General features: G+C 40.8%; 1 protein-coding gene across 4 annotated transcripts in view; it reads right to left on the bottom strand.

The window, feature by feature from the left end:
- uvssa (UV-stimulated scaffold protein A) overlaps positions 1-13,333 on the bottom strand; it is a 100,547-nt gene that overhangs the window by 36,109 nt on the left and 51,105 nt on the right. For all 4 annotated transcript variants that reach the window (XM_070866889.1, XM_070866890.1, XM_070866891.1 and 1 more), the window contains exons 9-10: positions 12,829-12,988; positions 4,420-4,602 (exon numbers count right to left, since the gene is read on the bottom strand). In XM_070866889.1, the coding sequence (XP_070722990.1) occupies positions 4,420-4,602; positions 12,829-12,988 (343 nt within the window). The remainder of the gene's footprint in view (positions 1-4,419; positions 4,603-12,828; positions 12,989-13,333) is intronic.

Genomic DNA, 13,333 nt, shown 5'->3' with positions numbered 1-13,333 from the left:
TCTCAGAGAATACAACCGCTACACCAACAAAGACATGCCGATCCAGGCCGATTTGAACAACCTACCACCAATAAATCTCAAATCTAGAAGGCCATTTTGGACTGTCGCCGAAGCCCTTCAGCGATCTCCCCTCAGCCTTGATGACTGATGGCAAAATGCTTGGAAGAACTGCGATACCTGCATACGGAATGGATTCCTTATAGAGGATCTCACAGTACAACCTGAAGGATTAAACCTTCCTCGTAAACAGTTGACAACCATCAAACACCTCAGAACTGATCATGGTAGATGCTGCCACCTTCTCCATTGATGGAAGATTAACGTATCCGCATCATGTGACTGTGCAGCTCCTAATCAGACCCTGGAGTACATCATTGAGCATTGCTATCAGAGGAAATTTGCAGGCAGCCGACAAGAATCCCAAAAAGTTAATTTGCAGGTGCAGCAGGTAATCAGGAAGGCGAATGGAATGTTGGCCTTCATTGCGAGAGGGATGGAGTACAAAAGCAGGGAGGTCCTGCTGCAACTGTACAGGGTATTGGTGAGGCCGCACCTGGAGTACTGCGTGCAGTTTTGGTCACCTTTCTTAAGGAAGGATATACTAGCTTTGGAGGGGGTACAGAGACGATTCACGAGGCTGATTCCAGAGATGAGGGGGTTATCTTATGATGATAGATTGAGTAGACTGGGTCTTCACTCGTTGGAGTTCAGAAGGATGAGGGGTGATCTTATAGAAATATTTAAAATAATGAAAGGGATAGACAGGATAGAGGCAGAGAGATTGTTTCCACTGGTCGGGGAGACTAGAACTAGGGGGCACAGCCTCAAAATACGGGGGAGCCAATTTAAAACCGAGTTGAGAAGGAATTTCTTCTCCCAGAGGGTTGTGAATCTGTGGAATTCTCTGCCCAAGGAAGCAGTTGAGGCTAGCTCATTGAATGTATTCAAGTCACAGATAGATAGATTTTTAACCAATAAGAGAATTAAGGGTTATGGGGAGCGGGCGGGTAAGTGGAGCTGAGTCCACGGCCAGATCAGCCATGATCTTGTTAAATGGCGGAGCAGGCTCGAGGGGCTAGATGGCCTACTCCTGTTCCGAATTCTAATATGTTCTTATATGTTCTTATATGTTCAAGATATCCACGCTGGAAGCTTTGGCCTGGATATCCAACTTAGATATTGACATTTGATTTGCTTTGCTACGACCATAGAAAAGAAGGTGGTGGTAGATACCGGATCTCCTTTTGCTTTGTACAATCATTCCTTTTGTCATTTAATCTCTCTTGCCTCGTACTCTATTACAGACCTTCCCTTTTATTCTTTCCTCCTCTCCCCAATTTCCCTGCCCTTGCACTTGTTTAAAGGCTAGTATATCTCTAATTTTTTCCAGTTCTGACGAAAGGTCATCGATCTGAAATGTTAACGCTTTCTCTCTCTACAGATGCTGCCTGACCTGCTGAGTATTTCGAACATTATCTGTTTTTATTCCAGTGTCTGTTGCCAGCCAACAAGGTTTCCCACTAAACGAGATATTGAAAAAATTACCCTATCCTTTCATCTTGATATTATCCTTGTTTCCACTGGTCGGGGAGACTAGAACTAGGGGGCACAGCCTCAAAATACGGGGGAGCCAATTTAAAACCGAGTTGAGAAGGAATTTCTTCTCCCAGAGGGTTGTGAATCTGTGGAATTCTCTGCCCAAGGAAGCAGTTGAGGCTAGCTCATTGAATGTATTCAAGTCACAGATAGATAGATTTTTAACCAATAAGAGAATTAAGGGTTATGGGGAGCGGGCGGGTAAGTGGAGCTGAGTCCAGCTATTTACAATATACATCAATGATTTGGATGAAGGAATTGAGTGTAATATCTCCAAGTTTGCAGACGACACTAAGCTGGGTGGCGGTGTGAGCTGTGAGGAGGACACTAAGAGGCTGCAGGGTGACTTGGACAGGTTAGGCGAGTGGGCAAACGCATGGCAGATGCAGTATAATGTGGATAAATGTGAGGTTATCTACTTTGGTGGCAAAAACACGAAGGCAGAATATTATCTGAATGGCCGGCAGATTAGGAAAAGGGGAGGTGCATCAAGACCTGGGTGTCATGATACATCAGTCATTGAAAGGTGGCATGCAGGTACAGCAGACGGTGAAGAAGGTAAATGGTATGTTGGCCTTCATAGCAAGGGGATTTGAGTATAGGAGCAGGGAGGTCTTACTGCAGTTGTACAGGGCCTTAGTGAGGCCTCACCTGGAATATTGTGTTCAGTTTTGGTCTCCTAATCTGAGGAAGGACGTTCTTGCTATTGAGGGAGTGCAGCGAAGGTTCACCAGACTGATTCCCGGGATGGCAGGACTGGCATATGAGGAGAGACTGGAACAACTGGGCCTGTATTCACTGGAGTTTAGAAGGATGAGAGGGGATCTCATAGAAACATATAAAATTCTGACGGGACTGGACAGGTTAGATGCAGGAATAATGTTCCCGATGTTGGGGAAGTCCAGAACTAGGGAACATAGTCTAAGGATAAGGGGTAAGTCATTTAGGACTGAGATGAGGAGAAACTTCTTCACTCAAGAGAGTTGTTAACCTGTGGAATTCTCTACCGTAGAGACTCATTGATGCCAGTTCATTGGATATATTCAAGGAGGAGTTAGATATGGCCGTTACGGCTAAAGGGATCAAGGGGTATGAAGAGAAAGCAGGAAAGGGGTATTAAGGTGAATGATCAGCCATGGTCTTACTGAATGGTGCTGCAGGCTCGAAGGGCCGAATGGCCTACTCCTGCACCTATTTTCTATGTTTCTATGTTTGCATGATCCCAATACCTTTTCTATAATGTGCTGCCCAAAACTACATGTAAAACTCTAATTGCGGTTTAATTCTTGTATATATTATCACTTCCTTGCTTTAATATTCAATTCCCCTGTACATAAATCTCAGAATCCCATTTGCTTTGGATTTTCCGTTTGTCGCTCTCCACCTTGCCTCATAACGAGCTCACTACATGGAGAATCACTGAGGTGAACCCAAACCCAAAGGACTTGGTATGTAAATGCAACTAATCCATCAATACATCATGCCACAGACATTTCACTATGGTAGGAGCAGGAGGGTTGGAGCAGTAGAACTAAAGACATAACCATTTTTGTTTATCAGCAGGAAAGAAATTCTTCCTTGCTGCAACTATGGATGGAATTCTCTGCGTCACTCAATGAATGGGGGGGAGGAGGTAATTTCACCGTTACTAGTTCACATGGCAAAGGGCATTTGACCCATTTTAGTTTATCCACCAGAACGGCCCTACAGTCCGACAATTTCAGCATCCAATTGGTTCTTAAATGATTTTTGTCTCCGCTCTTCTATCCAGAGTCTATTTCACATATTGATTAATCCTTTGCTATTCTTACAATTTAATTTAACACAATTTTCTGGGTCTACCTTTTCCATTCCCTTAACAATCTGATATATCTATAGAAGATCACCTCTTTTTCCTGATATTTTAGACATCCAACACTAGGAATCAGCATTTTGACTTTTTTCTGCATTGCTTGCATATCTCCCTTGTGTCGTTAGGTGACCATAACAGGACACATTACTCAAGGTGTGGTCCAACCACAGTACAGTCGGAGCATGATTTCCTGACTTGTATTCAATTGTGTTGGCTGTGGTTAGTCCACATTCTATCGACTTTAGTGATTGCTGCTCTGCAGAAACTCAAGGTGATCCCAAACTCGGCTAGCCGTGTCCTAACTCGCACCAAGTCCCGCTCACCCATCAACCCTTTTGCTTGTTGACCTACATTGGCTCCTGGTTAACCAACACCTTGATTTCAAAATTCGCATCCTTATTTACAAATCCCTCCATGGCCTCGCCCCTCCCTATCTCTGTAATCTCCTTCAGCCTCACAACCATCCCCCCCACTCCTGTAATTCTGCCCTCTTGAGCATCCCTGATTATAATCGCTCAACCTTCGGTGGCCGTGCCTTCAGCTGCCTAGGCCCTAAGCTCTGGAATTCCCTCCCTAAACCTCTCTATCCTCCTTTAAGATGCTCCTTAAAACTTACCTCTTTGACCAACCTTTTGGTCATCTGTCGTAATTTCTTATGTGGCTCAGTGTTAAATTTTTGTCTTATTACACTCCTGTGAAGCGCCTTGGGACGTTTTACTATGTTAAAGATGCTATATAAATACAAGTTGTTGTTGTTGGATATGTTGAGCAACATTCTAGAAACTCATGTGAAATTATAAAAGGGCCACTATCCACATGATGTCTTCACTTCAAAGAAAATGATGACACTTGCGAATCTCAAATTATAAACAATGCTATATAAACTCTCCCCACTCATGTCATTATGGTAATCCTGAATCCGCAATTATTCAGCACTGCAACAACAAAAATGAATCAGAAAAATAAATTACTTGAGAATTCTGCCAGTTGTTGTCTGTTCTTTTCCCCAGTAGTAAAGGTCTATCCCAAAAGGCACCACAGGAGCTTTTTCTATCTCTTCTTCCCTTTTCCTTTTATTGTCATGTTCATTGGACAATTCAGGTCCTGCTGATGTAGATGCCCATGTGTCTGCTCCCTCGGAGGTTCCAGGCAGGCTGTTGGAAGAACGTATATATTAAAAAAATCAATAGAAGATAATGTGCTGCACAATCACTGTTCTAGTTTCATTAACCTTTGCACTAACATTCACATTAATGCAGACCCACTTTGACTAACACTGTCATTATACACATTACAACTCGCCAGTGAATTTGATGAAGTTTCCATCAAGCAACTTACTCCAAGGATTATAGATAATTCTGGAGGTCACTCAGGAGAAAATAAAAGTAGACACAATTTAGAAGAGTGACAACTAAAAAGGTACAACGACAAATTTTACCAGCCATCTTTTTTTCCCATCATTTTTCTTCCCCAGCAATTTTACTTCAACAGTAACCAACAACATTTAAACACATGAAAGCCCATACAAGCTTTTCTTTTAAATGGAGGAAGAAATCCAATGTACATTTGAACATTACGTTTTCAGAAATGTGCAAACTAAGAGCAAACTATAAACGATTTTTTAATTTAAATATCTTGTCGTGCCCCCAGGATGTCACAAAACCTCTTCATAACCAGCAATTTACTTTTGAAGTGCAGTCACTGAAGGCAAATGGGTACAGTGAACTGTGTACAGCAAACAGCAAATAAAATAAATCACCACTTCATCTGTTGTTTTTTGGATTATATTATTAAACGGAATGTTATTCAGGACTCCAGGACAACTCCCTGCTCTTTGAATAGTACTAAGATCTTTATATCCATCTGAACAGGCAGATGGGACCTCGGTTTAATGCCTTATCCACGAAAATGGCACCTCCAACAATGCCACACACCCTCAGCACTGTAATGGTCAAGTGCTGGAATGTGGATTGAACCCATAACTTGTCACGCAGAGCTGAGAATGCTACCAGCTGAACTAAGCTGACACTTAGTAAATAGAAAAGGAAATTGAAAATTCTAAACCGAATGAGCTACACAAGTGCTACTTTGATCCTCTGAAGGCTAATAGTACCAAAGTAATTCATGAATTCTCAGGTACAATTAGATACTACAGGTCAACAGGCATGGATAGATTACACTTATTATATCATTTTTGTGTGTACTCCGCTTGATTTTAAAATTCTGTAACGAGTAATTTTTATTTTTGGTTACATATCCAGTCTTGTTCAAATCAGGCACCATTGAAATTACAGGGTAGGAGGCCTTTGCCGGTGCTCGGTCTTCAACTGGAACTAGCTACTCTAATTTTATTTCCCTCCTTTCTCTGCATGCTTTTTTATTCTTCCTTTTCAATTACTTATCTTGGAAGCAAGTCTTCGAGCACCGATTTCGAGGGACTGCCTATGATGGCGTGAAAAGAATTCTTCTAACTTGCCCCTTTATTTTTCGATTGATTATTGAAAATATATGCCCTCCTATTACCATTTTATTAACCAGTAGATACAATGGCTGGGAATTCCGGAGCTGTGACTGTTGGAAGTGTGGTGGCGACACCATTTGCACATAAACGGGGCTTCCGACACACTTCCAGCAGCGGAACAGGAGCATCTCTGAGTGAATTCCCAGCTTCCCAGCCAATGTTTCACTATTTACTCTTTGAAAACCGTTCCTAATCTTGAAAAAACTTATATTAGATGCCACTGTAACCTTCTCTATTCTAGTGAAAAAAGCAATTTTTAGAGGCTTTCTTCATATCTCTATGCTCTCATTCTGGTGTCATTCTCATGAATCTGCCTTTTCCATGGCCCAATATCCTTCCCATAAATGGTACTCAGAACTCCACACAGTACTCCAACTGCACCCTAACAAAAATGTTATAGAAATTTAATGCTTCCTTGATTTTATACTCGTCAGTCGTGGCTCAGTTAGTAGCACTCTCGCCTCAAAGTCAGAAGATTGTGGATTCAAGTTCCACTCCAGAGATGTGAGCACAAAAATCTCGGCTGATACTCCAGTGTATACTGAGGGAGTATTGCACTGTCGGAGGTGCCGTCTTTCGGATGAGATGTTAAACCGAGGGCCTGTCTGTTCTCTTCGGTGGATGTAAAAGATCCTATGGCACTATTTCGAAGAAGAGCATGGGAGTTATCCCCGGTGTTCTAGCCAATATTTATCCCTCAAGCAACATCACTAAAACATCGGGTCATTATCACATTGCTGTTTGTGGGAGCCTGCTGTGCGCAAATTGGCTGCTGCGTTTCCTACATTACAACAGTGACGACACTTCAAAAAGTACTTTATTGGCTGGAAAGTGCTTTGGGACGTACCGAGGTCATGAAAGGTGCTATATAAATGCAAGTCACTTTTTTTCTTTCTGTACAAATCCCAGAATATATTTGCCTATTGCCCCTTTTATAGATTATTTGCATCTTTCTTGCATGTTTAAATTGTACAACAAATGCTTATGTACTGTAAAATTGATTATGTCTGCCCAACAGATAGGTTGAAGCACAACAGAATTTATAGCAAATCTTTATTTCCCCTTCTCATGAAGACTCTGACTCTTCCTGGGATGCAATTCCATGGCGGTAGCAGTTTTCCAGTACTTCTCCATAGTTGTCATTGTTCATGCATGTACCTGGACAAGGAGAGTTAGTAAACTATTCAACCATGGGGAGAATCGCACCCAAACTCAATCATGTGCTCACTTCATGTCTAAACACACATATTTTCAGAAAGGGTCACTGAAAAACAATTGCAAGTGTAAACCCTTGCTGATTTTCTCTTCTTCTCGAGCACATGGGCACTGAGGCAAATTGTAAAAGCCCTTTCACCAGCTAACTGAGAACAAACCCAAAAATGTCCTGCTCTCTATCCTTCAATTCCAAACTTAACAACTAGGGGTGGCTCACCAAACAATTTTTCCTTCAGAATTTTATTGGCATAGTTTCATTGTCGACGAAGTATTTTGATTAGGTCATGGATAGAAGTGCTGTTTCTGCAATTTGAACAATGGAATTTCTACTCGGCCCAGGGAAGAGGGTGTTCTCAGTTTTTGAGGACAACACCACATTTGGAGGGGTTAAGACAGCACTTTCGCTAATAAAGGTATAAGCAAATCAGTGGCAAGATTTGGAACAGCTTGAAGATAATCTTTAAGGAGAAAAGGGTATTTTAAAGCAGTCATCAGAAACAACACTGACATATAACAGCATCAAGGATTCTCTAACACGTTTTCATCCTGGTGAGCATGTGTTCACAATTGATATGACATATACTATTAGTAGTTTTCAACCAATAAATATTCTGCTTTACCATCTCTTTTAGTTTTACCTTGTGACCAGTGAACTGGGAGCCTTATTTAATTGAATAGCAGTTTCTTACTGAAAACTGAATTGAAATTAATTGCAAGGCTGACTTGTCTTGCTTAAATCCTATTTCATTTAGAAAATAACTTGCTCAAATATTTTGCTACATACATAATTGGCAAGTGCCTTCAAAGTTAAGACAGTTTATAATATGTTACAATAGTAACTTCAATTGAACCCTGAACTGCAGATTGTAGCAGTTTAACATGATAAATACACAAAGTTATTGTGATGCCACATTAGCACATTGAATTGATGGATTATACCCATCTCAACATTAATAACTAATAATTACAGGACATATGGGCCTCGATTTTAACCCCTCACAACCACCCCGGATGAGCAGGAAACGGTCGGGCGAGAAGTTATCATAAAAATCAATAACCTGCTGCGTTCTCGATCACCATAATATTAACAGTAGCGATCCAGAACCTAGACTGGACAAGCGCCTGCTAAAAGTAGGCAGGGACTTACTTAAAATTTAAAAGTCGCGGCCTGATTATATCATTGGTGCTTCTATGCAATTTTACTTCAATGCAGGGGGACTTGTGTGCAGTCTGTAGCAGAAACCTGATGTGAGGAGCCGACTGACCAGAAGAGGCCCAGGTAAGTTTTAAAACTTTACCTCTCCTCGAACTCCTTGTGGACCAGGAGGACCAGAAGTGCTCCACAATTCACCCCCCCGCCAGGAGTCCTTGGACTTGCCCCCCACCCCACCCCCGATCTTCAGGGAATCATCAGCACTGCCATCCCCCCAATCACGCATCAAAAAGAAAAAATCCCCAGCCGTTGCCCGCTTCCAATCTGATCACGAAGAAGGAATTCCCACCCGCTCGATCCTTAGCCTGATGTTAAGGGAACCCCCAGTCCACTGACTGCCAGAGACCGTTCCCACAGGTCCCCGGTTGCAGCCTCCTGCCCGCCAGTTTGGCAGGTAGTCAATCTGGTCGGGAGTCCGGGAAGTTTCATTTAAATGAGGCCCTGCCGTTAAGTTTGGCAGAGATTCCAAATTCCCGACATGGCCTGGTGCACTGCCCACTATTGGGCATGGCGCACCCACCCCTCACTAAAACTCGAGGCCATGGTGTCAATCCAAATAACTAGACATAAAACAAGACTGAACAAATATGCACTATACAACTGAAACTGGTAGATACTGTCTGCCCTCTTGTGCAGACTTCCATTTATTACAAAAAAGAATGCGCCAATGGTACTGTAAAGTCACTATCCTGAGACCAGCAATGCTCATATCTCTGCAGCCATTATGATGGATCATCTAGTTACAATCATTATGGCCATATACACTATCAGTGTCATTGCCAACAAACTAATGAAGCTGTATGGGCTTGATTAGATTCCCTCAAAGATAACCGATTATAAAAACCTTACTTCAATCATTTGTCTAAGAAAAGATTATTTGCCGGCTCTCCACTAATCTGGTGAAACTATGAAGAAACTGTCTAGTTGTTCTCCCTCATCCATCTAGTTCGAGGTCAAGTCTTACTAGCAAGGCCATCACGAGTAGTCAGTTTCAGACATTCCCAGATAGATTACACAACTGGTTGGGGTACATTTCCTTCATCTGTTCCTGCTAAGTGACCTGAAACCCTTCAACTAATTCATAAAGGCCAAATTGTTTCAACTGGATCGATTCAAAGAACTCAGTCACTGAAACCACGGTACAATTACTTGATCAAGATCTATTTCAGCAGTGCTTTCTTCAGTGTGCTACTACATCATGAATTTCAAAAGCACCTCAGATCCATTAACAAAGATTCAATTTGTATTGTCTTTGTCTTGTCCAACAGAAAGTACCTCCTGCGTCCTGCTACAATCAGAAGCCTCACTACTGAGGAATCTGGGTCTCTAAGATCTCTTATGCATGGGTAACATTCTGCTGTTAACTCCCGATCTACTTCAATTCCATCTCTAGGTAATTGCTAATCAACGAGAAATAACATTTTACCCTCTTCAGTTATTGGAATTCCTTAGACTCTAACCCTGCATTTCAAATTATTCTGGAGATAGCATCTTCTAAGAAGGGTGCCTGACCGTTGTTCTCATGCACTACAAAATGCTAGTTGTTCACAATGAGAGGCTTCTTTAATCTGCCATGGTTGCACTAGTTTCAATTATATAATTGCTTTGAACAAAAAGCAAAAAACAGATGTTGGAAATCAAAAACAAAAAATGCTAGACACAGCCAGCGGGTCAGTCAGCATTATTCTGACGAGGTTTCACACCTGAAACGTTATCTTGCGAGTTATTTATATCTTAGAATCATAGAATGGTTACAGCACGGCCATTCATGCAGATCAAGTTGCAGTTTTCATAGTATTTTACAGTATACATGGAGGTCTTTCAGCCCATTGCAACTGTGCTGGCTTCCATCCCTCTGTCCTTTCTCCATACATTTTCAAATTATTCTTTTTCCAAATAGTTCCATTTTAAAAGCTATGATGTATTTTATATCCACCATTGTTTTGTGATGGGGCATTTTATGTGCCAGCAACCTAGTGTATAAAAAAAAAAATCTTCTTTCGTTCCTTGTGATCAATTAGAAGAAAACGTTCTGCATAAACCAGCTGCAGCTGTTTAGTGTGCAATAATCTATCGTTTGGCCTTCTTCTGCAGGGTTAGAGTCTAAGGAATTCCAATAACTGAAGAGGGTAAAATGTAACTTCAGATCGAGAGTTAACAGCAGAATGTTACCCATGCATACGAGATCTTCTGCCACCTGAGAAACCACTCAGAGGGGTAGAGTTTCTGCTTTGGGCGCAATCTGTGCCAAAAATTGTTCCCATTTTGAAAAGTGTTTCCCCCCCCTCCCCAAAGTTTCTGCTCAAATTCATTTGCATATCTCCATAAATTCTACCATGAACAAGTGCAATCAGGCAGAGTTTTAAATAATAACCTTTTTAAAAAATAATTTGCTTTACAAAATATTCCTCTATTATATTTAAGAGTGGTAAGCTTTTTGTAATCAAGGTATATAATTCTGGTAAATCTCCTCTGGACCCTCTCCAAAGACCTTGACTTCCTTCCTAAAGTGTGATGCCCAAAATTGGACATAATACTCCAGCTGAGGCTTAACAAGTCATTTATAAAAAGCAGAACTTCCCTTGCTTTCTAACTGCGAGGTGTTGGTGTCCCATTAACACTGCTGCTCTTGGACTCGTTGGCTTAGGTTGCAATGATGGAAGTACTATCAAAACGTTGGGGAGTTGCTGCAGAGAAATTGTTACTTTTCAGGACTCCTTCTATGGCCCAATATGTGTACCCACAAAGCTTAAAGATTCCGTGTTCGATTCGCATTGTGTGCTGATTTAGCCTCAGTGCCCCAGATTAAAAAGGGGATAATCTACGACTGCCCCAATCGCTATTTCCTGCTGAAAGTGTATGTATCTGGATACTGAGTGACAACTGGAGTGGGCTCGGTTGTGAGTCCCCATAACTGAATAGCTTGCTGACCCACATGCACAATGATCGCTTATGGGAAGGCGATCAGTGCAGGTGCACCCATATCACAACAAGAGCTTTTTGGAGAGAAGTGGATAGGAAGGGTGACATATTATAAAATGGTTACAGCACGGAAGGCGGCCTTTCGGCTCGCCGAGCCCGTGCCGACTCTCAGCTACTCCCACTCCCCCATCCTTTCCCCCGTAACCCTGCAATTATTTTTCCTTCAGATACTTATCCAATGCCCTTTTGAAAGATAAAATTGAGTCTGCCTCCAGCACCCTTTCAGGAAGTGTATTCCAGGTCTTAACCACTTGCTACATAAAAAAGTTTTTTCTTGCATCGCTTTTGGTTCTTTTGCCAAACACCTTAAATGTGTGTCCTCTGGTTCTCGACCCTTCTGTCAATGGGAACAGTTTCTCTCTATCTACTCTGTCTGTTGTAAAAAGTACAAAAAAGAAACAATCATTTTTAGCATATATCAAAAGCTTCCCTTGAGTCAAACTGTCCCTAGTAAAGCTCTTATACTATGATATTTTATTATTTTGCAGAATTGACACACTTTTACTTATTAGAACCATACAAATGTTGTTTATCTGCCTTTGTTTTATGCTTACAGATTTCAATGTTTAATGAATATTTTAGCTATATTTACCACTGTAGCTCCAGCTATAAATAATTACTCACTTAACAACTATAATGGTGGGGAAACCAGTATCAGAATTTTTAAGCCTCAAACTTAAGTTTTTCGGATTTATGTGTGCTAATTTATATATAATGGAACAGAGCTGTATGTAAAATGGCTATTACGTTCGCCGATGTAACAGTAGTCAGTGTGTTTCAAAGTAATTCCTTCTATGTGAAGTGTTTTGAGAGATGTAAAAGTGCTATACTGCATAACACAAGTCTTTCAAATGTTCATTCACTTTTGTTAAAAATTTACTGCGCTTCCCCATTAATTTGCATAATAATTTCGATTGTGTTTCATCCAGGTGAATTCATAGATCAACATAACATAAACTACTGCAACTGTACAGCTAGCGATACAGAAGCAAACAGCGTAACGTGAGGAACTCTGCATTTTCTGTAGACTTAATCATTATTAATAGGCGATTAATGGTGCATTGTGCAGGATAAAGGACTCAAGGTCACCCTAGATCACTGGTGTGAACTGCAAGTGAAAAACAAAAACTTGCTTATAATATAAATTCAGTTTTACATTTTTACTATAGCTCCAACAGAGCAGCACTCACTCAGAGATCCATGACCTTAGAGTGTTGCTTCCCCTTTTTACTATACTAGCATAAAGCTGCTTCCTGTTGCGGGGCAACATGAAACCAAGAGTGGCTGATGGAAGTGTGTTTCGTCTGTTTCTGTGATGCGCCGAAGGACGTTCTTTTTTTTAAAAAATAGGTTAACGGCGTTACATAAATGCACATTGTTCTTGAAGTAGAGTATGTTGCATTTACCTATATGAAAATTGTCACAAAAGACAAAATAAAAATCACCTACCTGTACATCTGCATGGACAGCTTCTTCTTCAAGATCTTTAATGTTGCTGCTGCACTTGTTGGATCAAGTTCCTCATCTTTCCTCCGTGGTGGTGGGGATCCAGCAAATGCTGTTACTCTCTTCACTGTTTCCTTGGTCTTCTGTACCAGTGGCTCCAGTCCTGGAATTACACATATATACATTTGTAAACTTTATTACAGTAAAAATGTTTGTTTATATATATATATATATATAATATATATGTAAAGCACAAAAAACATATAAAAATAAAACTTTTAAACAATAGCCACCATGTGTTCAAACATTTTCACTCAGCCAAGTTGTAGTCAAATTCTATGGAGACCAGCTTACATATTACTTGAAACAGAATGCTGATTCAATAATTGCAATGACAAGTAACTGCTTTACATTATTTATATTATTCTAAGCATTAAGGTTCAAATATACATTAAATTTTCTGGGTTACACCAATGGGAGTTTACTGTAATTATTAATATCTTCATTA

Source organism: Pristiophorus japonicus, chromosome 2 (genome assembly GCF_044704955.1).
Source record: "Pristiophorus japonicus isolate sPriJap1 chromosome 2, sPriJap1.hap1, whole genome shotgun sequence".
In the NCBI taxonomy this organism is placed as follows: Eukaryota; Metazoa; Chordata; class Chondrichthyes; family Pristiophoridae; genus Pristiophorus; species Pristiophorus japonicus.
Note: the sequence above shows the minus strand (reverse complement) of the source record. Positions and strands in the feature narration are given on the sequence as shown.